General features: G+C 39.4%; 1 protein-coding gene and 1 long non-coding RNA gene across 3 annotated transcripts in view; one reads left to right on the top strand and one right to left on the bottom strand.

Annotated features, from left to right (window-relative positions):
* LOC311421990 overlaps positions 1 to 25,473 on the top strand; it is a 130,929-nt gene that overhangs the window by 40,893 nt on the left and 64,563 nt on the right. The window lies entirely within an intron of this gene.
* MAN1B1 (mannosidase alpha class 1B member 1) lies at positions 1,069 to 23,781 on the bottom strand. Of its 2 annotated transcripts, none has more exons than XM_084494572.1 (13): positions 23,553 to 23,781; positions 21,430 to 21,538; positions 20,647 to 20,783; positions 19,989 to 20,149; positions 16,951 to 17,060; positions 14,776 to 14,961; positions 13,101 to 13,249; positions 12,260 to 12,448; positions 11,147 to 11,337; positions 9,866 to 9,986; positions 8,097 to 8,294; positions 7,665 to 7,796; positions 1,069 to 6,826 (listed from the first exon to the last, which is right to left on the bottom strand). In XM_084494572.1, exons 1-13 carry the CDS (start codon positions 23,679 to 23,681, stop codon positions 6,623 to 6,625), a joined length of 2,016 nt encoding a protein of 671 aa, XP_084350698.1. In that variant the 5' UTR covers positions 23,682 to 23,781; the 3' UTR covers positions 1,069 to 6,622. The 2 variants fall into 2 exon arrangements, with proteins under 2 accessions (XP_084350698.1, XP_084350699.1); XM_084494573.1 differs by having other exon boundaries at positions 19,989 to 20,146.

The raw sequence follows: 25,473 nt of genomic DNA, 5'->3' as shown, positions 1-25,473 counted from the left end.
GCCTTGGCCCATCAGTCCAGCCTATCCAGATCCCTCTGCAGAGTCTTCCTGCCCTCAAGGAGATAAACACTCACAGCCCACTTTGGTGTCATCTGCAAACTTCCCGAGGGTGAACTCAAACCCCTCATCCAGATCCCTGATAAAGATATTGAAGAGAACTGGCTTCAATACGGAGCCATGGGAGATACCACTTGTGACCAGCCTCCAACTGGATTTAAATCCACTCATCCCAACTCCTTGGGCCCAGGCATACAGCTGATTTTTAACCCAATGAAGCGTACATCTGTCCAGCAAACTTCTCAAAGAGAAGCCCTGGTTCTCCTGTAAATGCTGTGTGATGCCACTCAGTCTGCTCCATGAAGTTCCCCAGGTCAGACTGACAGGCCTATAGGCTGGAAGGAAGATCTAGGAAACTTTCTTATAGATGGGTGTCACATATGCTAGCTGACAGTTGACTGGGATATCCTGATAAGCAGGACAGCTGACACATGATGGAAAGGGGTTTGACAAGTACTCAGTCACCCTCAGGTAGACCACATCTGGCCCCATAAACTTGTGCACATCTAAGTGGTCTAACGGGTCACTAACCATTTCCTTGTGGATTATAAGGGCCTAGGAGCAGAAGAAAGCTCTCATCTATCAGTTCAGGTGGCTGAGTACCCAGAGAACAAATGGTCTTGCTGCTAAAGACCAAGCGCTCCAGTCTTTTCCCCATTTATTGTCACTATGTTTCCCCACACAACCAAGAAATGATTGAGATTCTTAGTCCTCCTTTTCTTGTTTATGTATTTATAAAACTTTTTATTTTCCTCTTTAACAGCGATAGCCAGTTTGACCTCAAATTAGGCTTTAGCCCTTCTAATTTTGTCCCTATGCAGCCTCATGACATCTTTGTATCATACATGCACAGGTTCTTAAGAGATTCCACTAGTGATCAGCTACACAAAGACTTGGTCAGCCTCATGCAGTGCTGTGGGTGCTTTTTTGTTTGTTTGTTTTGTACTGCTGTTACTCAGGAGCTGAGTACTAGTAACCAGGAAATGCACTTACACTTGAGACATCTTCAGGTCTTTTTAAAATAAATTACAAGTTTATTAAAGTGTATGACAATTTCATGGCTTGGTAGTATAAGCAAAGAAGATAAAAAAGAATAGTTTTGATCTTTCAAGGTAAACTCATCTTTGCACATTAACAAGTAGATTTTCCACCTACTAGAATTACTATATACCAATAAATATCAGCATAATTGCAAAAATATTACATCTTAGTTATCAGTTGGATGCCTCAGTTGATGAGGTGGTAGAGAAGTCTCACAGGACACCAAAGGCTTGCATTACTTACACAAAGTCATGGCATTGCTTTAACTTACATTACATTGCTCAAACACAAGACTTTTAAGTATTTGCACTGCCAGGTCCTCCCTGCCATCACAGTACATTGGTTCCCAGAGCTACAATATCAATCACTGATGTTATTTCACAATATTCAGGTGATGATAAAAGGATTTGGTTTTGTTTGCATATGACTAACTTACCTCTTTCCTGTTCTTAAGCTCAGAAGGCCAAAGCTTCTGCCCCCTACTAAGTAATGCAGGGAACAACAGGAACAGATGGAAGTCCATTTATCAAATTGTTCAGATATTTATAAATGAAGAACACCATTAGGAAGACACAATCAAACTCCAGGCCCCAAATAAAGAGGCCTTAAGACTACTAATGGAACTATATCCTCAATAATGCTTTTTTTTTTTCCCCTTCCCATTTGTGCTGTAGGAAAACCTGCATCCCCCTACTAAGAGCTGTCAGCTCATTACTAGTCATGCTTCTTTTTTTTTTTTCCTGAAACTGTGGGTCATACAAATCTGCCTTAGTGAGCTACAACCTCGTATTCATCTTCCATGCACAGAGACACTCCCCTGTTCCCCAACTTTTCTGAACTGAGATTTGCTGTACCCTAGCAATTATTCATTCGTAGCACCACATAAAAAAGGCATAGTGGTGGATGTCTGTGCAAAGAGAGGATTGCATCTTGCTTCTATTACCTAAAGCATCGTTAGCTCCCAGCAAGCATGCACCCTAAACCAAACCATCAGTATATTAAAGCAAACAAGTTCAGCGTACACCTTTTGGAAAGTAATCTGCAATTTACCACCTTTGGACACCAGCTTTTTTGGTGCCTTTGAGTGATCAGCTGCCCAAGGCATCTTATGAGCTTCAAATTCTTTAATCCTCTTACAATGAGCTATGGCTGATCCTTTATTTTCCTCTTGCAGATAGTACCTGCCCCAGAGGAATCCACATAGTGTGAGGGACATGCATCAAGTGTTTGATTTATATGGATGGATGAATACTAAAATCTAAAGTACTTCTGCAAAGGGATAAACTAGATACACATGGGCTTCCATGCAGATTATAGATGAGCAGTACTAAAAATAATTACAAAAATAAGCTTCAAACTGTGGTTGAAGACCAAAGGTAGTACCACAAACATATACAACATTTTGAAGCCTTGGGCAAGGAAGGATGGGATATAAGAAAAAACTGGCTATGTGGTGTTCTGTGAACTGACAGGGAAAACCCAACAGCAGCAGTCACCATTCATAGACATTGTGGGACGGGTGCTTGTGGCTGAATTTCTAGGAACACAAAAGGAAAATGGAGTACAAGCAGACAGTACATGACCTGAAACACTGTCAATAAATGCTGGTTTAAGACCTGTATCAGTGATGTCATTGAGAAAAAGCTTATTTTATTTTATCACCACATAACAGCATAAGGAAGGTATGACAAAGTTGGGAACACTGCACAAAGCAGTAAGAACAGTGTCTCTGGCCCCAAGCCTTTAAGTCAGAGTTCGGAAACTGATCATGCAAATGAGCAGGTTTTCTGGGAAGCTGGCAGGCACAAAACATGAATATCCAAAGGCTTCATTTTTAGTGGAAGCAGAGGCCTCCAGACTTTGACATTAAGTTCCAACAATACTTGCAGACAAATAAACAACCTAACAAAAACACACACACACAAAAAAATCCTTTCCAATCTGAAGTTGGGGAAAAAAGTCTTAGAGCAGGAGAAATGCAAAGAACTCACAAAACTGTTTACATGTTAGTTGCAAAAAAAAAAAATGTCCTATCTGCATTCCTTATCACTGCACTATCACACAGGTATAAAATAGGAAAGCAAGCTGATTCTTTGTCTAGTATTTGGAGGAGTAAATACAGCTGTATTTGAGCTTGAAATTTAATGCTGAAAATCTTAAATGTTCACCATGAAAGGGCCCCTATAAGCTTACACCACAGACCTTGCAAAAGTCTCAGTTTCCCAGTCTGGTAGCAAGAATTCAGTTATCAAAAAGGTTGAACAAAGATTAGATGCTAAAGGTGCTCCACATCCACCTATTGATTTTTCTTTGAGCAAACAGATTAAATCCCAGAGTGGGAGGTTTCCAACTGCTACATTTGTGCAGTATTCTATGGGTGTGACCATACCCATTTGTTTCTCAGTGAAAGCATAAATGAACAGTAGAGCTGGGTACAACTGTTTTTTTTTTTGTTTGTTTTTTGCTTTAGTTAAATTAGACAAGGCACTCAAGCTCTTGGAGAGAAACCAAGGCAGCTCTTTGTGCAAAAGGACACAATCACTGGCTTGAAGAGATTACGTTTCCACAACATTTGATTTAAGCGTCAGAAGCACACTAGGATGCTGAAACACCAAAATGAATTACAGACCCCATACTTAAGGCTGTGGTTCAAAGAACCACAAGAGTACACCCCCACAAGCCCCTAGGAAAAAAAAAAAAAAAAAAAGAAAAAAAAAGTACACAATTTCTGTTGGTTTTGGGAAGGCAGGAAGGGAAAATATATAGTAGAAGTGAGATGGACAAAGTTCATAGTCTGATCTGACAAAACATATTATATTAAGTAAAAATAAATAAGCAATTAAAATGACATTTGCAAAAGAACTGGAAGAAGCAGATGAGCTTTTGTCATATTATTCAGGTTTGTGCCATTTCACATATGATAAAGGAGTCAATCAAGCATTTGCTTTCTATACTAAACAGAGCTGAGCAATCTTAACTTCAGACTTGAAGGATGAGTACAGTAAAGTCACACTTCACAAAGACAATTCAGTTTCTGAGGAAGAATTAGGTAGAGAAGAAATTAGTTGTACCAACAAGCTCAGCTAGAAGAAAAAAAAATGTGTTTGGGAAAATGCATGTTTATTCTTCTCCTTCATTTTGCTCATTCTGCAATGGATTAGTATTACTCTCGTGTTAAACATGACACAATAGGAAATTTTAACACAGACTGCCACAGTCTCATTTGTAGAGTCAACTACATTAAGATCAGCATAAGACTTCAACAACAGATTTTTGGTGAACACCTAGATATATTCCACATCTTCAGACTTCTCTTCATTCCCTCAACAGGGCTTGTCCTATAGGTGAAACATCACAGTTTAGAATTTTTATGATCCATGGCAAAATCAGCAATGATGGGATCAATACTAGCTGCAATTGAAGGCACGAGGCCCAAGCAACATAAGTTAGAACAAGAGGTTGTGTACTCACACTGAATTAATCTTCTTTTTTATTTTCTTTTATCTCATTTTAATCCTCCATTTTTTAGCCAAAGCTGAGATCCAAAGTAACACAAACCTGCTTCACAAACTAAAAGACTGAAGGTGTTTCCTTCTCCATTTCAACAGCAGTTTCCTTCTTCTCCGTTACATCAAAGAAAATCTTAGTATCAAATAGGTTGTGCAAGCTAAGGCTACTGGATTACATTGCACACATGAGAAACTTACTTCCAAGGTTACTGCTGGCTTTTGAACTGGAGGGACGTTGTAATTCTGCACAAAATTCTCTTGTCTAGAAAAATCACAGGGTCTTTTTGATGACAGGAAAAGGTGCAATTTATAAGATTCCTTCATCTCCATAAGTCATCATTAGTAAATGGAATGATAAATATTCTTTAAAGGGACTTCAGTAGTGATCCACATAGTAAGTTCAGACTCAAGCAAACAGAATTAATCAGCATAAAACAAATACCTTACTTTAAAAGTCAATGGTTACAAATGCTGTAAAATACACATATGCCTAAGCCACTGGAAAATTAACCATTACAATCAGATTTAGACTAGTTCTGTTTTGCAACCCTAGATTTATAGGATACTGTATCTCACTTCCACTACCATGCACCTGCATACTTCCCACTGCTTCCATTAACTAATTAAAAAGAGGAAAAGACATTTTGGTGAGAACAACCTATTTAAAATTACAAACAAATTTCTGTGATCTGTGAATACGGAACTGTCCAAGTAGATACAAAGCCAAAGGCAGAAAACTAAAGAAAGCTGGTTTCCAAGTTCATGGTTTAAAACCTATTTGCACATATAAAAACAAAAGATGCCAAGGCTCCTATAAGATTCTATACAAAGCAAACCTGAGTCTGCTTTCTTTTCAAAGAACTGAAAAATCTTCAGTAATTCTATTGCAACCATGAATTCTCATAATACATCTAGACTGTCTGCTTTTAATACTTCTGATGAGAACATGTCTACCAAGGAACCCCTAACAACAACAACAAAATGATAACTTCTCTACAGTCTAAACAATGATGAATAACCTGAATTTTGCTGTATAGCTGTAAGCATGTTGAGTCAACAAACACCTTACAATGCAAGATGTGGACAGGAAGGGATGGAAGGAGGTTGACTTAGAATTATATCTAATGTGCTCACAAGCTTTCCCAGTGCCCAACCTCACAAAGCAGCTTTCAGTCAGAATACCTGAGGTCTAACTGATACAATTAATATATATAATGCATGTATAGTTTCACTTGTTTCACATTGTCTCCTGCATTCCTGCAGATAACTTAAAAAAACCTGCAAAATGTCTACAAAATTATACACCACTTTGAGCCAAATCAGCAGCAAATTCTGTTCCATCATTCATTTCAACCACAGCTTGAACAGATTGTTCAAAGTGCTCTATAAAACTAAGACACTGTACAACAGTTGCTCTGCTGCCACTTCCTTCTAATGTCATGCAGCATAGATTGGTAGTTTGGAATGAGATCAAGAGTATCAGTAACAATACTGACAGCTTTAACTTCTACCTGGGAAATTATGGTTTATCGTTTATTCTACTTAACATCTGAAACACCATATGCTCTTATGAAGGAATGGCGCCATAACCAAGTGTTTCAGTACATCCAGAATAAACCTGAAGGCTGATTCCTTCTCTCCAGAGACATCCCTGTGCTTTAAGACATCTTGCTGCATTCCTGATATTTAATTAGCATTTATTAAGACTGACATAAGTGAGTTCTGGTTCACCAGAGCCCCGTGAACATCATGGTCCATATTATGATTATTCTCTAAGCCTCATAATCATCAGTACCAGGAAAAGCAGCTTAATATTGCACAGATTGTTCATCACAGAACCAAAGCACAGGGATTAGATATAAGACTGACATGACTTCTCCAAACCAGAGATGCTTTCTCAAAAGGTTTTGTTCAAGCCTAAAAAAGGTGCAATACAGCATCTCACCTCAAACCCTGAAATTTAAAGTGACTTGAAGATAAAAACAACACCACTGGAATGTCTACTGACACCCTATCTATGCCGGCACCCAGATTGGGAGTGGATGAGCTTCTGTGTTAAATACAAATTTGTCAAGGTTGATCAAGTCTACGTCATCTGAAAACAGCAGAAACATGTACTTGAGTGTTTCCCCAAGGAAGAAGCTCTCCATTTTATCTCGTGGCTCTGGATTACTGGGATTCTGAACGTTGTTAATGGAAGTATAACCACCTGTAGGAACCTGTGCAAAAAGAAAAAAAAGCAGAAACTTTGTATATTTCTATAACCTAAAATATTGTATTTTAACCTTGACTTGCACCTCCTCCTGAAGAAAATTGCTAAGATCTATTAGTACTTGCTTTTCATTTGCACATAAAAATTCAGTTATGAAAAAAATCTCTGTGCAATTCAAAACAAACCACGAAAAAAACTGCTAGAATAAAATGAAGCACAATGTTCATTTATGCTTAATTTGAAGAAGTATCACAAAGAGCATGAAGTTTCTGGACAAATGTACAGGAACTAAATAGTGTAATGTTTGCATTACAGGTGGTCAGAGTACCATACCTATCCTGTTAAGAACAGACCATTGAAATTTAATGACCATTGGCATCTAGACCACACTTTTACAGCATATCAAAGCAGCATCTCCATGAGCACTGCTGTCAGAATAAATAAAAAAAGCCCTTTATTAAAGCATTAATGCACTTCCATTTTGTCTGGCCACTTTAATCAAAGTATTGCTTCAACCCATCCAGGTACTTCTCAGTTTCTGAATTCTAAAGATCACAGTATAGATCCTAATAGCTTCCAAGACAGCATACAAGTACTTTGGTAGTCTGCATAGACCTTCTTCATTTTACTTTTAATCAATGTAATATAAGTAATCTTGCTGAATATACTAAGTATCTGGTGCATCTCAGACTGTAAGGCACTGCATGAACCGACATTTTATTGTGTTCTAATGAGTATCCTCGCAGTTTTTTGATGGCTTCTGAGAAACAAAGTTTCAGAAGTTCTCATCAGAGGGAGAGTGAATATAGTCCTGAAAGAACCAGGTCATTATCAGCTGACCTTACCCGTGTGTATTTATTGAAGTTCTGCAAGATTTCCCAGCCCCAGTCTTGGTATTTCTTATCTCCGGTGAATCTGTACATATAAAAAAGGCTTTCCACAGTTTCTGGCCGCAGTAAGTTATGCCTGTCTGCAGGCTGCAAGAGAAAAATAAAAAAGCAAATAATTCAGACTAATACATATGCAGAGAGAAAAATAGCAATTCCTATTTACACCTACCCTAAAAAGGTTACTATGTATAACTCAGCTTCTATAATAAATACATTGCAGGGTTAATTAAATCCAAGGGCTAGGGTACACCTGGAAAACAATGCAGCGCAGAACAAGCTGCTTCACAAGAACAGAGTACATCACCAATGTCCAGACAGGAGCTTTAACAGCATACTAGAGATACAGAAGAGACATCAAAGTACTGTTGAGGCCTGCTAACTGTTCACCTTGATTTCCACATCTTTGTGGCCCTTTTGTGCATGAAGATTGAAGTGCACAATCTCTGGACTCAGGCCTGTCTCTACTTGCTCATACATTTGGTAACACGTTTCTATCAGGGCTTCGGCCAGTTTCATATGATCAGCAGTCAATCCATTGTGAGCTCCCAGTGCCAAAGTACCAGGCAAAAAACAAACCAAGTGATCCTGTAAGACAAGACAACTGTTGCTAAGAAAAAAGTTACAAAAATCAAGTGAAGCAGGATTAATATTACACACACAGACACATTTGTGTTCAAATTGTTTGAGTTTTGTTTTCTTGACATTTCAGGTACAAAGTACTTGAAGGTAAAATTTAACTATCTAGTGTAATGCAACACAAAACAGGAAGCATTATTACAGTAACGTCACAAATTTGAAAAGACCACGTGTTTTTATGTCAGGTATCTGAAAGAAGGGTGGCAGGTCTGGGCAAATTAGGGGGAAGAGGGTGTTCTGTTTTACCAGAACTGTACATTTAATACCAACTGGGGGGGGGGGGGGGGAGGGGAAATTTATCATCCCAAGGTTTCTCAATAAAGACAAATAAATAAGGGACAAACTGATCATCTGAGCTTAAAATTAAACGTATAATAGAACACAAGCACTGCTATAAAGTTCATTAGAAAAAGAAAAATACTTTGAGACAGCATTTAAAAGAGATCCTAATGGATTTTGAAAGCTTAGTATCTTCACAAAAATAACAGCTAACAAACTATGATGTCCATCAAAACAGCAAGTTAAAGGAAAGTGATACTGCCTAAAAATACTATTATTTAAAATATTTACATAATAATTTAAATAATTAATAAGTAATTATGTTTTAAATTATATTTTTACAGAATAGTATTTAAAATAAACATGTAACATATGAAATGAACTTCCCAAGTGCCAGTATTTTAAAATGAAACCTGAAGTAGGACCACAGAGAAAGATGAATCAGCCACAGAAAACAAAGCTTAGGGGCAGGGGGATACGGCAGCTGAAGCAGATTTTCATTACTCTGAAATAACCACCTTAGCATGCTGTAAGACAGACAACATTCACAGAGACAAAACTACTGTAGTTACATCCACTGTTACAACTGGAAAACACTGACAATATATATTATCTACATTTTTGCCTGAAAGCTTGCCCCTTTCTTGCAACTTTATTTGGAGTAATAAAAAGCTTTTACCTCTAACTTCTATAGAGCATCAGAGATGTAAGAGTACCATTCTTCTAGAGCACAGGAAACTGCTGACTCACATTCCTACCACTACCTCTCCTAGACTTCCCCTCTTGCCTATAGCAAATTGAATGTCGCAGATACTAGGCACTGCAAACAAAACATATTTGGCTCTTGTATTTCACAGAGGAGAGGCACCTGAGGATGACTTGTACCCAGATTATTCTGTATTGGTTTCCCAACATGCAACAGCAGCAGTGAAAGAACTACAGGGACATTTCTGTTGTCTTCCAGAAGTGTCCAGAGAACACGTCTTGGCTCAGACGGCGATCACTACAGGTCAGATTTTCTCTGACAAGCTGCAGGCAACTCATGAGACACACAACAGCTATCAAAGCATTTTGTTTGTTTGTTTGTTTTTTATTGGTTTGTTCATTTTGTGGGGATGGGCAGAGGGGAAAGAGAACACAGCAGACTTGCATTTGCCTGTACATATGTGGATATTTTTTGGTGGTAGTTGTTTTGCTGTTGTTTTCTTTAATTGTCATTTTAAATGCAGGTGTATTCTTACCATCTTGGCACTGAAATGGCCATGAGCAAGCTCTCCTACAAAGGTAAGCTTCTTGGGTTGTGATCTCTGAAGAAGATGCTTTTTCACGCCTTCTATGGCTCTCATATAGTCTTCCAACAGTCTGTGAATTAAAACCATTCCAAGTTGGCTCACATACTCACATATTAACCACACCTGATATTGGACACTTATTAGTTACTGCTACCGTGTAACCATACACGTTTGCTTTTCAAGTAACCCCTAAGTTTAAAGTATTAAGGTAAAAGATATCACGAACCCTGTTTCCAGACAACCACCACATTTCATTTCAGGAATCCTTAAGACCACAGTAATTCATACCACAGTTAATCCAGGCGAGTACAGACATGTGTAGCTCAACCCCCTCCTCTAAATTAGATTCAATTATATCAGGTTACTTGGGGACTTTCCAATTAATTTCTGAGTATCTCTGAAGATGGAGAAACAATGAGCTTGCACAATCTTTTCTAATATTTCACTACCCTCTTTATGAAACTTTTTCACAATATTTAATTGCTTTTCTTACATGAAAGTACTCAAAACAAGGGAAATTCCATTTTGAGGCTCACAAAATGCTATCATTCATAGACCTAAAGACAATGGTTCTCAGTTTACAATGAAGTATGGCTTGGAAAAAAACCATGATGCAAACTTTCTTTGTAGATTTGCTCCAAAATGCCTCACCAGGGCATATTGTCTCTCTGTCTGGATTAAACCCTGTGGATTAAACCCTTGACATGAACAAGTCCAGCATAATTAGCTTGTAAGGACAAAAACTGGTTAGATTTTTCTTTTTTTGTCTTGTTTGGGAGGAATTCCTTTTCAATATTTCTAATTGCTCTACTCCTTACAAACATTCTCTTCACTTATCCAGGGCAGGTAGGAGAAACATGAGACATAAAGCAACACTTATGCAAATACCAAGCTTCAGTATTTCCTTCTTTCTATGAGGTTACACCATGAAGATCAAATCTGCCACCTCAACCAACCATTTAACAGGATTTGTCTCCAGTCTCTAGTGCACCTCTTATCTGATGTGCTAACAAAGAAAAATTTTCTGAGGAGAAGTTTTTAGTTTAAGCCTAATTCTCATGCTGCTTTTACATCAACTTACCATAGGTCCTCTTGGCTCGCTTTTAAAAACAGATATTTTTAGCGGACTGTTGCACATACAGATTATTTTTCTTTAGGCAGTCATATACAGCAGAAATTTTTACAGCTTGCACCATTTTCACACCAATATGAGAAGTGGAAAGAACTTACTCATTTTCTTTTTTCCCACCCTGAATCCATTGCTTGAGCAAATACTCATAGTAGCTGTCAGCTCTGGCTCCCAGAGTATAGACACCCAAATGAGTGAACTGCCCGCTATTGGTGTTTATGAACATAGGCACCAGTCCATCATTTTTCCCTGAGAGCGTGTGAACATGTTTCATCACCTCATCTACAGCTTTCTGGAAGAAAGAAAATAAAAAACAAATTCCACGTACGAGACTGTAGCTAGTAGCTTCAGGCTGAAAACAAATCTTTATTCTTCTTCAAACTAGTATCAGGGATATCAAGTTCCATTCATGCCATATACTAAATACAGGATTTCAAACTTTCTGACTTTCATAACCTCATATTATGGACAAATATGATTACCTTGCAATAATCATAACTATCTCCTTCCCAAATACAGGGCGATAGTCAGCTATATTCCCGAGTGCTGTAAGCCCATTCAAAAACCAGTACTGCAAAAAACAATACTGGGGCATGAGACTACAATCTGACTTAGTCATATTTGCACAGTAAAAGTGCAGCTAAAATAACAACTACGTGAACCCGCTATAGCTAAAAATTCTTTAAAACAACAGAATTAGGTTACCAAATAAAAAGAAGAGTGGAAATTATTATTTTAGTTTCAATTAACTTTTTTTTTTTTTAATACTGTGACTCGGAATCTAATTTAATAATTCTAATTCCTTGGAGGGCAACAACAGGGTTTTGTTCTTTGCACTTACATAATGGCACCAAGAAACCACACACAGAATTCTAAATATTAAGCAAGGCACAGCTTCACAGACCTTGTTTAGCTTAGTATATTTTTTCAAACTTAATAATGTGGTGTCAAACAAAAACATCAATACTAAGAACTGTGTGGTTTTTTGTTTTGTTTTATAAAAAATGAAAACTGTTCCTCAGGGAGAAAAATAATTATTCATTTCCACTACTACCTTCTGATATTTAAGAAAATAAGTCAAATGATTTATTTTTCTTATTCTTCCTTCATCTAGAGTTTCAAAACTCATTTAACATCACTGAGAGACTACAGAGTCAGACGTGGTATCGTATATAGGCAGCAAAAAGGAACAACATCAACAGGTTCTTCCATACCTGGAATTTCTCATCTCCAGTAAGACGAGAGAGCTCCCTAAACTCCAGCTGAATACTGGTCACCTCTGCCACAGTGCTGTCAGATGTCCAGCGAGGTGGATGTGCAGTGCCCCGGCCAATGTTGACATCAGAATAGGGTATCTTGGAGGGGGTTTTGAATGCTGGCATAAGCCTATTCCCAATGTCTTTCTAAAGAAAAGCCAAGAGCACAGGACACACACAAAATAAAAACAGGACACAAAAATATATACAGACACCCAACCCTTTATATTTTCTTCCAGCAACCAGACAGAGAACAGTACCTTAGTTTTAGATTCTGAAAGAAAGCAAAGAATTAAAAATGGTCATGGATTTACTCCTAACAACAACTACAGAGTTTCTACCTTGTTCCTAGTACTGTATGCCTCATTTGAGTCTGCAGTCCCTATGCAACGTGATTTAATCCTGAAGTAAATGACTGAGATGCTAATTTAAGGAGGTGGTTGATGCTGTTAAGATGCCTATACAGAAAAGGCAACAAAATACAACTATTACTCTTTTCCAGTCATTTACCCTTTTTTTTTTTCCCCCCATAAACTTTCTTATTATGGTCAGCTCTTCATTAACAGAGGAACAGGCACATCTGTAAGCATACCTGACAAAACACATTAGGGCTCTGAGGTGATCCAGGGTGAAAATAGAAGTGAAGGCTCAGAAGACTAATAGTAAATCCCTCTCCCACCATTTTAAATATGAAATGGTTGCAAAATGGCAACATTCAACTTTGTGATGAATCCTCCCTCAACTTTGTCCAATATGAGGTATACAGTCCAGTTTCATTACTAAGACTCTAATCACTCACAGCTTTTTCCAGGAAGAGGCTATCTCCAGAGAGATGGTAGGTGCTCAGCAAGCCACCAAGAATACGAATTGTGCTCTCAAAGAGGTTCACATCCACATTTTTATCAAAGACTAAGTCGTTTGCTACCCATATTCTTGCTTCTTCAAACTCTGAAAGGTAAAAAGTGTAGTTCACTTATGGATTTCTGGCACGTTCCAAAAACTGTACTAGAGAAATCAGCATTCCATATATCCATGACAATTACTTATGTATCTGTCTAGCAAGATGATAATTTTTGGTTGAAAACTGTAGCAAAGAGAACACAATAGGTGAAATTTGATTTATTTTTTTTTTTGGATTCAGTTCTTGAATGTCTTGTATTTGGGGTAAATAGTCTTTTCAGTCTACTTGAGAAGAACGACAGAAAAATCTGTGCTGTCTGTTGTTACCATTATCTAGTAGTAAAAAAAAAAAAAAAAAAAGTCAGGTACTCTTTTTCACTGAAGCATTAGCATTTATCAGCTTATAAGAAAAATCAGCAACCTCAAACATAACTTTCATTTAGACTGCACTTTATTCAAAAGAAATCCCAAGAGCTTTCTAAGGCAATCACCAAAGAATTGCTATAAAATATAAAGTAGTCTTCAACAAGAATCCATTTTCAACACATATGAACTACTAATATTTTAAAAACTCTATGCAGTTTACAATTATTTTTTTTTTTAATGGAAAAAGCAGCACACTGTCAACTTGACGAAATTTCAAGACAACCTGCTCAAGTCTAGAGCTGCAGACACAAGATATGGAGTTTTTGTTTGATTTAGTATTTTATACAAACCTCAAACTTAGAAAAGAGAGAACCAAAGGTTTCACTGTTCCTTGTATCCTTTCTAGCAACTCTGTTCTTCCTATCTTGACACTAAGAATGGCATAATTTGTAAACATTTACAAAGGAAGCTATCTAACAGTGTTCAATTCATAAAGTTCCAGAAAAAAAAAAATAATACCAAAAAAAGAAAATCTAGAGAACAACAAAAACACTCTTACACACTTAAATACTGATTAAGCAAGTTTTCTTCAACAGAACTGCAGATTTTTGACTTAGTATTTAAAATCTATTTGAATCTGTTCGAAAGTCTTCTAAAAACAAAGTCACTTTCAGAATATATGAAAAACATACAGACAGTAGAGCAGTTCACAACGTCGGTATTGAATAGTCCCTTCCTCTATCCACTGATTCCTTACATAAGCTTCTGAAATCCAGCTATGAAATATTGATATTAGGTATGATAAAACACAAACCAGATCTCCGGCCAACTACATGAGGCCGATGGATAGAAAGCCCGCAGTGGCTGTATAATGACACAAAGATGTCACTAGTATTTTTAGTACAGAAACCAAATCAAGTGGCTTATTAATCCATTCCTCAGTTTCTAGCACATATATCCAGTTATACGTAATAGTGTAATATTATTTTCTGGCTCAAAATTCTAATCCAAGAGCAATGGTCTCTTTTCATACTTTTTTTTAATATTTATTTTTAGGCATTGTGCATGTGCACACTCACCCTCACAGGAAAACTAAACTTATCAGCCACATCTAATAAATGTTCCCTTAAAGAATGCTGACCATATTGCCTGAATAGAAAATAAGCAATTTCAAGGTAAAAAAAAAAAATGGAGAAAAAAGAAATTACCTTCTTTTAAGCCTAAAATCCACATAGTATCCAAGGCATCAATTAAGGTAAGCCCAAGTCCAAACCACTCACTGTAAGACTTGGACAAAGGCTTCAGTTCATCATGGCCCCAAGCAAAATCCTTGTATCCTTTCCATGCATGGCGGAATGCTTCTATCACAGCCATCTGACGTTCATTTATGGGCACTGAAAAAGGAAGACAGCACCTTGTTCAAGACTTCTGCAGGGAACTACCAAACTCCCTATACTGCATATACATGCATCCCTATACTGAACACCATTTTACTGAATCCTACCCAGAATAAAGTTTCTTCTTAAACTACTTAAATCATGTAAGTAGAAAAAACTCAGGTTATTCTTTTCAGCACAGCCTTTCCTCTGTGGAATAACCAGTCAGTGTCTCTGGTCAGCAATTTACTCATGGAAACAAAGATCACTCCCTCACAATGTCATTTCACCAAATACATTAAAATGTTCACACACAGAGCTGTGAGATGAGTATCACTGAAGCTCAAAGACCTGAAAGTCAGGAAATACCAGAATTAAGACTTTAAATCAACTGTAATTCAGCTGCTGTGTATGTATGCTTACTACATACAGACCTCAGTTTTTTACCACATAACATTTTTCTTTATCTTCCCTATCTTATTTGTTCCCTTTAGCTAAATTTAAAGTCAGTTCTACAAAATAGTTTCTCTAGAACTTTTCATTCTAGAACTCTTCTGTTTTAGAAGGAAGAAAACTGTCAGTTCTGACTTACGCAAATCCATGTCCTTTTCTATGGTTCAACTGAAGGTTTTGCTTACAATTTGCCATAAAAAAAATGAACTCATGGTACATATCCAACATGAAAATTTTGAAGCCCATTAATATTTTGGAGAGCTATACATAAACAGAATTCTACAGGGGGAATATCAAGCAGTAAAACTAACCCCGTTTATACTAAGCTAGCACAAGCCAAGTACATCACATTGTATTATGCCACATTTATCATATTGGAACTTCCTTACATGGAACCACAAAGCGTAACAACAGGTTCTTTACTCCACAAGGAGTCCAACAACTACAAAAACAAATTTCTACTGCTTCCTGATGAGCCTTAAAAAGAGTCCAACTTAAATCAGGGAGGAAGTTACTTTCCTTGGATTTGCAGAACAAAAGAAAACACTGCTGAAAAAGGAAACTCACTTTGAAGCCCTCTCTCTTCAAACGTCCGTTTTCTGGAGAACAGACGGGAATGTCTGGCTCTTCCCATAGAAAAGATTACAAAAATTTGACACTAAAATTTATTTTCAATACCATTTTAACAGATTAAGGAAAGCAAGGCTGGACAAGAAGATCTGAATGGAATGTGTGCCCTCTCTAAACAAAGGGAAAAAATATATCGTGCAAAAATTTCAGTACATTCTTCTGATTTTTCTTGTATGGCCGAGACAAAATCAATGTGGGAGAGCAGCACCCGAGATTCAAAAGATAAGGGGTGAAACTGAGGACATCCTCACAGTGTCACAATGTGACAAGATTATCTCCTGGCAAAGGAACAGAGAAGTCCATAATCAGAAGCCTCTCTAGCTTAGAAAAGAACTTGCTTCAGGCTTTCAGAGGATATAATGCTATTGCAAAAATATAGAGTCTGAAGGAATAGGCACATAAGATTGCTTATATGTAAATGAGCCCTTGGTAGTTATGGTTCCAATAATGTACGGAAGAAAACATGCCTCTTCGGTGCTACATAGAACACATTTTAGAATACATTTTCCAGAAGGACGCGTGCATTTTATAACAGGACAGAGGTAGCACTGAGCTACCAGGAATAGTATGTATAACACACATTCTGCAATCTACTCACATAGAATCTGGCCACTAAAGATAGTCACAGCAAACTGTTTCCTACCATGGCACTGGACACATTAGTTAAGTTCTACACATGCATCAGAGTATTTTTTATTCAATACTGAAAACTGAGGCTGCAAATCAATCAAAATTTTGAAGACTAACAAGCATGTACGTTGTCATGGTGAAATAAGGAAACTGAAAGGTTTGGATATCCTAGGTAAATCATCTTTCCTACACATTTTTTGTTCTTATTCCTTTCTCCTGTCAGAATTTTGTTTCCTTCATTTAAAGGAAATAAACACGTGCTGGGAGTGAACAGAAATTAGTTGTGCTATTTACCTGGTTCCTTCTGGCCTTCGGCTTCCAAAGATGAAGGTTTTTCTGATTCCTTTATTTTACTAGATGGAGGCTCAGTGCTTTGGTCGGGTTCTATCACTGCTCCTCTCCAGCTGCAAATACAGAGGATCGAAATTAATACTTAATTTGATCACAATAAGTCCTGCAACTGAATGCGACTTATTTCCTATTTTTCACTATATTTTGATAAAAGGAGTGATTTTGTATCAAGGGTCAAAATAACCATGTTGTCCACTAGATAATTGTTTTGTTCAAATAAAAAGTTATTTGTGCCAGAGAATTTTTACTCAATTAAGATATGCATCTTAGAACAGGCTCCTGGAATTTCATTAAGTATCTTGACAACAGAATTTAATAAAGAACTTTTTAAAAAGTACTAAGATATCTGAGATTGCTACATTGAAGCATTTTGTTACTTACTGGTTCTGAAATAGTCACAGAAGTCACTAACACTAAATTAGTACCACACAAATGATGATCAGTAAGAACTCATGAATAAACACAGTGGACTAGACATTTAAAATTGCTTTAATTCCAAGAGATTTCCCAAGCATCCCCAACCAACACAGAAGCATAAATCAATCAAAAGAGGTTTTCATTACCGTTACAAATTTCCTGAAGGTAAAGTCTTTCAGAATGAGCTTCACATCAAGCCAGGTTCATATCAACATCAATTGATCTATCTCAACCATGCTGTTTACTATGTAGATATGTTAACTTTGAGGTCGCTGTGTATCTTGAGTTCATGATATTACATGGGCAGACAGAGATAGGGCAAGGATAAAAGAGGGGAGATTTAGATTAGATGTGAGGAGGAAATTCTTTACTTGGAGGGTGGTAAGACACTGGAACAGGTGGCCCAGAGAAGTTGTGAATGCCCTGCCCCTGGAAGCATTCAAGGCCAGGTTGGAGGGACTTTGGAAAAGCTGGCCAACTGGGTGTACATGGCAAGGGCTTGGTAGTAGGGGGGCTGCTGGGGCGGCCTCTGTGAGGAGAGGCCAGCAGCTGCCCCATGTCAGATCAGAGCCAGCTCCAGCGCTGAGCCAATGTGAGACACTGGTTGTGCCTCTAGGCGAGCAGATATAAGAAATAGGGAGGAAAAAAAAAAAAAAGGAAACAAAAACAAAAACAAAACAAAAACAAAACAAAACAAACAAACAAAAAAAACCACTGTGCAACAGCAGCCGGCAGAGAGGAGTGAGAGAAAGCCCTGCAGACACCATGGTTAGTGCAGAAGGAGGGCAGGAGATGCTCCAGGCAACACAGCAAAAGTTCCCCAGTAGCCCATGGAGAGGCCCCTGGATCCACCTGCCATGGATGGCAGTTGGATCTGGGGAGAGCTGCTGCCAGGTGACCCACTTTGGAGCAGTTGGCTCCTGACAGATGGACCCTGTGGTACAGACCCACATTGCTGTGGGAAGCCCACATAGGATCAGTTTGGAAAGGAAGGCATCCTGTGGGAGGGACCCCACATTGGAGCAGGGGCAAAGAGTGATCATGAAGGCGCAGCAGAGAAGAGGCATTAGGGACTGACTGCAGCCCCTGTTCCCCTGTGCCACTCGGGGGAAGAACATAGAAGAGGGTGGATGAGGGAAAGGTGGTTATAGTTTGGTTTTAGTTTCTCACTGTTCTAGTCTGCTAGAGATAAATTACATTAATCTCCCTATACTTAGTACATTTGACCCATGACAATAATTGCATAGTGATCTCCCTGTCCTTATGTCAACTCTTGAGCCCTTTCCATTGCATTTTCTCCCGTTTTCCTTTGATAAGGGCGATTGAAAGTGTATCTGTGGTGCAGTTCAGCTGTCCACCTGGTCTGGTGAGGTGTCCCTGCCCATGGAGGGGACTTGGAATTAGTGATCTCTAGGGTCCTTTCCAACACAAACCATTCTATGATGACTCTCCTTACAGAACCGAGCTTATTAAGACCTTTAAAGTTTATTGTTTACAGTCACTGTACTTTCTGACTTGCATAAATTCAATCATTTCATTTCTTACTTTCATTCTTTAAATTTCTATCAAGTCTGAGTGATTTCATCACTCTCACATTTTCCTGTTACCACTGGTTTAATCCTACAATGGCATTAGTGGAAACACAGGAATAAAACAGCTCAAGTCATTCTGAGAGATTTTGGATAATATCAACAGCCGAAATACTGATGCTATGATCAGCTGAGTTGTGCCAGTGTTGAAAAGGACACAAACACGGGGGGGGGGGGTGCAGAGGGGAGGGAATGTAGTGTTCCCATATCTTAAGCACCTCTGCTGAACTTCTAGTAGTCTTTTCATTTTCGAAGTTATTTCTTCAACTATTCCCAAACCAAAAGATTTTAGTCAGTGCTATCTAGGATAATAACCTAATAAATTATATTTACAGCAGAATAGATCCTCTAGTAAAGACATTTTTGCATCTGCATAAGGGTTCTTTGAACTGTACAATTGATGTTTTTATAAGAAAGGATTAAACATATTTTACACAATTATATGCTATATACATGTCTACAGCTTCTGCCAGTTCAACTTGGGCTTAACTTTGTTTACTGGCATTATATCCCTAATCAACGCTATGACACTGGTACAATTTTCCTTATCTAGCCCAGAACAAAAATGCTTGTGACTTTATTATTATATTGATACCGTCACACTAACATTTACTACAAAACAAATGGAAGAAATTCACAGACACTGATAATTTTCCAGTGCATTAACTGTCTAAATACATTAGAAATGCACTACAGTCTAGCAGGGCACCAAACCTTCTGCAATTCTTAGAAGCAAATAGTAAAAACAAAAGCTGGACATTCACCCAAATTAAATAAATCAATCCAACAATATCTATCGCTGTCAGACCAAACTTAAGAACAAACATAGGTAAAGATAGAAATCAGCCTCAAACAGACAACAAAAAGCCCTTGCAATTTTCACTCCAACATCCAATGGATCCTTAGAGAAGGGGCAGGGGGGAGGTGAGAGAGAAGAAAAAAAAAGGAGTTATAACTTGCTGGAAACACTTCTACCTGATAACAGATTTCTCTGTTTTCTCTTCTTTATCAGCCTGGACCAGCTCTTCTACAATCTTGCTGGTTGCATGTCGCGTCTTCAGCCTCACATCCCTCCGTGGTGGTTTGATCTGAAGATTGGAAGGACTACGCCGAATGTGAGGCAATTTCGGCTGCTTCTGAAGAAATAAAGAATGCTCAGTACATTGTACAGATGGTAAAATTTAAATCATAAATCAAAATTATTAATTTTGATATAATGCCAACAGGCAAATTCTGATTTGACTGGAAGGTATGCTGAAGACACCATCTTTTTATTGGTGCTGGATTTTTTTTTTGTTTTATTATTATTATTATTATTATTTTTCTTCATTTGTTAATTTAAAAGTTTTGGTTAAATTACCCAAATTTTAAGTTGTAGGGTTTTGTTCTGTTTTTTTGTTTGTTTTTTAGTACATTGCTGATGAAGAAAAAGTACACTGAACACTTAAAGTTAAAGCCAGGTAACACCTTACCATGTCCAAAGCCCTTCCTGAGAGGACAGCATTCCACCCACAGCAGGTTTTTGTTGTAAGTTATAACACCTTTTTCCACAAAATTTGTTGGAACTGATCATTATTTGCATCTTCCACAAACTCTTTGGCACATTTACAAAACTCATTTCTTCTCATAATACCTGAGGTGAAAGTTCTGGGTAGTCCCCAGCGTTGGCATCTGCTTTCTGTGGCGCTGGCAGAACAGCTGGATTCACCAGCTTTAATGCAGGTATTTCTGGTTCTGTTCTCTGCTCATCCGATGATTTGTTTGTTAAACCTAAACATACAAAGCTGTTGCTCAGCACAGAGAATGAACACGTCCAGCTAGAAATGTGTAAGTCTGCTGCATTCACACACTAGATGCACCCCCAAAAAGTGTTTCCATTCATCACTGATAAACCTGCACTAATTGTTGGATACCAAGTGTTATTTGGTATTAACCAACTCCTTAATATCAAAGGACGCTGATGAAAGGCACATACTTTTTTCATTGCTATTATTTTAGCTTCACAACACAGGCAGCAGGATCACATCAATGGTAAACATGTAAATGGTAAATGTATTGTAGAAAACCTTAGAACTTCAAATCTTATGGACAATCAAAACCAAAAGAGTATCACCTTATCCTACTGCTTAGGTTTGGGTTACTAATAGCCTCTATGTTTTTTCATAACATAGATATGTAGATATCTCTAAACCTTGACCAACTAAACCAAAACATTGCTCCAGTCAAGATAACAAAGAGATATGAAAAGTACTTCAGACTAAGCATATCCATTGAAACATGTCGCATAAAATAGTTTAACAATTGTGCTTTAAGAGATGCAGTAAGTCAGTCAATAAAAAATGAGTTATAAAAACTACAACAATCTCTTAAAGATAACACCACATGCAGGTAATTTAGAGCCATACAATACACATACTTTTCCATGGTTCCCCCATGCTGGTAAATGAAACGACTCCACAGACTGCCAAGAAGGCAAACAGGAAGAGAATTATACTCCGCTGCAGTCGAGACAGCTGCTTCCATTTCTTTAAGAGAGAGAGGAAGAATATTTAGCACAACATTAAGAGCCCATTCCACTAAAAAAAAAAAAAAAAAAAAAAAAAAACAAAAAACAGCTCATTCAGAGCAAGTAATGCAAAACTGACTAATTTTACCCTGTTTCCAACTGCAAAAATGATGACAGAGAAAAAAAGAAATATAACATGCTAGCATATGGCACAGCAGGCTCAGAGAAATATTAGAGCCACTTGCTGCAAGAACCCTGGAGAATGCCATATGTTGAGAATCCCAGAGAGCATCATCTGCAGCACGGTGACTTTCATCACAGCCTTGGCTGGCTGACCTGTGCATTTGCCCAGATGTCACTTTGGAAACAAGCCAAAAGTCTCTTCCCTTCTTGCTGGAGAGCTACTACAAAACAGATAGCCAAAATACAAAATAAGAAACAGGGAAAAAAAAGTGTCAGGAAAACTAAAACACTACTGCAGCAAAGAAGAAAGGCTTAAAATAATCTAAGGACCAGTCGCTGACAGGAAAAGCGAGGCATACTGCCCCTGGAAAAATCATCTGTAGAACTGTCATGTAGAATGGAGTCTGTCACCAGAAAAAAAAAGTAACCAAACTATAGCAACATATAAAAAAGTAAACAACAGTTTAATAAGCAAAACAAAAACACAATTTCAAGATTAGTTTTAGGCAAAAACATGTTTTTAAAATTGAAGTACTTACAACAAAATTACTAAATCAGACTTCAAATGACATGTTAGTCTAACAGAGAAGTTTTCCCCATTTAGAGAGAGCAGTTAAACATCAATTGTTAAATTACCATTCTGTTGCTTTTAAAACAGTCATAGCAAAATGCACCAAAGCAGGAATTTGCTTCTAATTACTGGCTTTGGCACACAGAGAGGGAGCTTCATTGCTGATGCCATGCTTAGGAACACCCTACAGCTTCCTACGAACTTCTCTACACCCCACAGTACTTCCTGGAGTTCTCATCCTCTTACTAAGCCAGAGGCTGCAAATATTTCAAGGAAGAAAATGCCAAAGCATTCACATTGCCAAGCTCCAAGATACTCATTTCCTGTTTCTCTACTGTTGACAGTACAGTAACCCTGTGTATTCTTCTCTATGCATGCTGCAACATGCTGGTCCTGCTCCTTTGCCTTCATCTCTACCTGCACTGTCAACCACATCACAGTCATCCAATTGCAAAAGGATGCTTGAAATCCAGCAGCCCTTTATTTCCTCAGGACAGGATGAGAAAAGAGGCACTGACTGTGTGTTCTTGGGGTGGACAGGAGTGAGGCACAAGAATACATGAGGGCATTCAGCTTTTTCCTTTTTCCTGCTGGCAAAGAAGATAGATAAAAGGAAAGATGAAATATCCTGTGCTCTGTCCCTGCATTTCCTTAACTGTAAATAAGAGAAGACCTGTAGTCCTGTGTCCCTAAACAAGTTCTTCATAAGCTTCCTCCAACAATCTGTAAAGTCTTCTACATTTGGCTATACTTCACTCCCTATCTGCAACCACAGTCACCTCATCCCACTGCCTCACATTTTCCCAGGTTACCTCTCCAGCACAAGACGCTCACCCCTACTAAATCTGCCTGCCCACTCCCTGTCCCAGTCAGACAATAAGGTCACTTCCACACAGCTCTGCCAGGGACGTCTCTTCTCACACTCAGCCTTCCCACAAAAGCGGAACCGTTCAACTGAGAAGCTGCAACAGAGGACAGCGCTGACCCCTCGAGCCATAAAACAGGGTGCAAAGGCACACAAACCAAATCTCATCTCCCTCTTCCAATCCTGATTAGAGTCTGGGGGGAGGCGTCTCTGCCCGTGGCAGGGGTTGGAACTAGATGGGCTCGGGGATCCCTCCCAACGCGAACCATCCTGCGACTCCATGGTGCAGCCCAGCGCTCCCGCTCCCGTCAGGGCACCCTCGCTGCCCGCACTTTCCGCGCAGGCAGAGGCCCGAGCCCCCCCAGCCGGGGGCACCCCGCGGGCAGAGCCCGCGTCCCGCCCGGCCGCCCTCACCCGCCAGCAGGAGCGCCGCCTCCAGGCCTTGCTGTTGTTGTAGCCTCCGACCCCCACCGCCTCCTCCGGGCTGAGGGTGACGGAGATGAAGTCCCGCCTGGGCGGCGAGGCGGCGGCAGCCGAGTACATGGCCACAGCCGCCTCAGGGGCCGCAGCCGCCTCAGGGGCCGCAGCCCAGCCGCCCGCCGCCCCGCGCGCGGCCCGCCATTATCCTGCAGCCTCCTCGCACCGAGTGGGGACAGAGCGGCCGCTTCCGGATGCCGCTCTAGGCCCAGAGCACTTCCGGAGCTCTATGGCGGCCCTAGCAACAGCGCCGCCGTGCCCTAGCAACGGCGGCCCGGGCCGTCGGCCCCGTCAGCGCCCCTGGGCGGGGCCAGGCCCTTCCGCCGCTGAGCGCCCCGCGGAGGGCGCCAGGAGCCGGCGGGGGCGGCTGGGAGGTGGGAGGCCGGCGCAGCTGCCCGTGGCTCTTCGCAAGAGTTAGGTCGGCCCCCGCAGCTCTCCCCTCGCACCGCACCGGCCCCTCAGGGGGAGACACGCACTGGGTGCCAGGCCGCACGGAGCAGGCTTGTTCTGAAGTAGAAAAAACTGGGGCAGGAGCAGCAGTGACACAGAAGCCAGCGAGCACGCCAAGGGGGGAAGGTTATATTCTGCTGTCCACTGTCACAGTGACATCTGTTTTGTGCAATGTCCCCAGCCATCCTGACACGGCCAGTTCTTGAACATGGCCGGTTCTTTTGGGCAGAGTCAGTGGAGTTTTAGGGCTGCAAGAATTTCTTTCCTTCCTTTCCCTTGTTAGCCCTCATTTTCTAGGTACTCTCACACACCGCATAGTCATACTCCATCTTCAGCTGCCTGGTCAGGGAGTGAGATGCAGAGATGCTGAGAGCCCTCACGTTTCCTCCACAGTGTGGGATTAGCACAAAGATAGGTCACATGATACCATGATTGGCATGAAAGAAACATAAATGGAAATGTATATGTGGGAGGTAATCAGGAAAAAAAATAATTGAAAGAATGTATTCCCACTAGTCAAGTTCAGGAAGGTGCATCTCCCATCCAGCCTGGAAAACTGTGCTCTGTTAAGGGTGCAGCACAAACCACACAGGACTGTATCCTGGCTGGAGGACATCAGCAAGGCAGCAAAGCTGCACACCACCCTTGCTCCTCCAGCCAGCCCACCAGGTAAAGCAAACTCCAAGCCCCTGTTGACTCACAGAGGACAGAGAAGAACTGTCTAAAGCATCCCTCATCCTCTGCATCACACCTGGTGCTGGGTGGATAATCATCATAATGCTGGCCTGACAGCACACAGGTGTGAACATGCATGAACAAAATTGTGAGAGAATGAGTGTGAGTAAGGAAAAGTAAATGTAAGTTTTGTAAATAAATCCTTTCAGGAGATTTGGCACTGAATTTTGGTACACAGCAGGATTCACACAATTCCCTTACCTGCTTCTCCACAGACCCACTGCGATCTGTCCCACTCTGCACAAATAGTTGTCAGCATCTTCATTAGAGAGGATGGTCATTATCAATGGGTGTAGAGGAGTAGGGAAGAATACCATCTATTATACAAATTTAGAGCAATAATGACTGCATTTTTGTATTATATGGATAATACAAAATTATCCATTATTATTATTAAAATTAATTATTATTAAATATTAATATTAATTATTATTAAAATTAATTATTAGCATTATCCATATAATATTTTTAATAATATCTCCTACATCTGAGAACCAGATTACTTCTATATCAGGTTCACAGTCTAACAGAAAAAAATTATTGAAGCAGCCATGGATACTACTTTAAGTGCTGGCCCTGAACATCTGTGCCTAACTATTCAGTTAACATGCATCATATGAGCCTTTAAATTTGGAATCTGCCTCTGGTTTATCCTCCAGATAAAGAACTGGGA

The sequence above is a fragment of the Aythya ferina genome (assembly GCF_964211825.1).
Source record: "Aythya ferina genome assembly, chromosome: 20".
NCBI lineage: Eukaryota > Metazoa > Chordata > Aves > Anseriformes > Anatidae > Aythya > Aythya ferina.
Note: the sequence above shows the minus strand (reverse complement) of the source record. Positions and strands in the feature narration are given on the sequence as shown.

What these genes read in the sequence shown, in the direction of transcription:
- MAN1B1 (XM_084494572.1), bottom strand. Translation starts at nt 23,681, where the DNA reads ATGTACTCGGCTGCCGCCGCCTCGCCGCCCAGGCGGGACTTCATCTCC. An exon ending in GATTTTAGGCTTAAAAGAAG is followed by an intron (nt 13,250 to 14,775) that starts GTAATTTCTTTT and finishes TTTACCTTTCAG; the next exon opens with AGTTTGAAGAAGCAAGAATA. An exon ending in GCCTCTTCCTGGAAAAAGCT is followed by an intron (nt 12,449 to 13,100) that starts GTGAGTGATTAG and finishes GCTTTTCTTTAG; the next exon opens with AAAGACATTGGGAATAGGCT.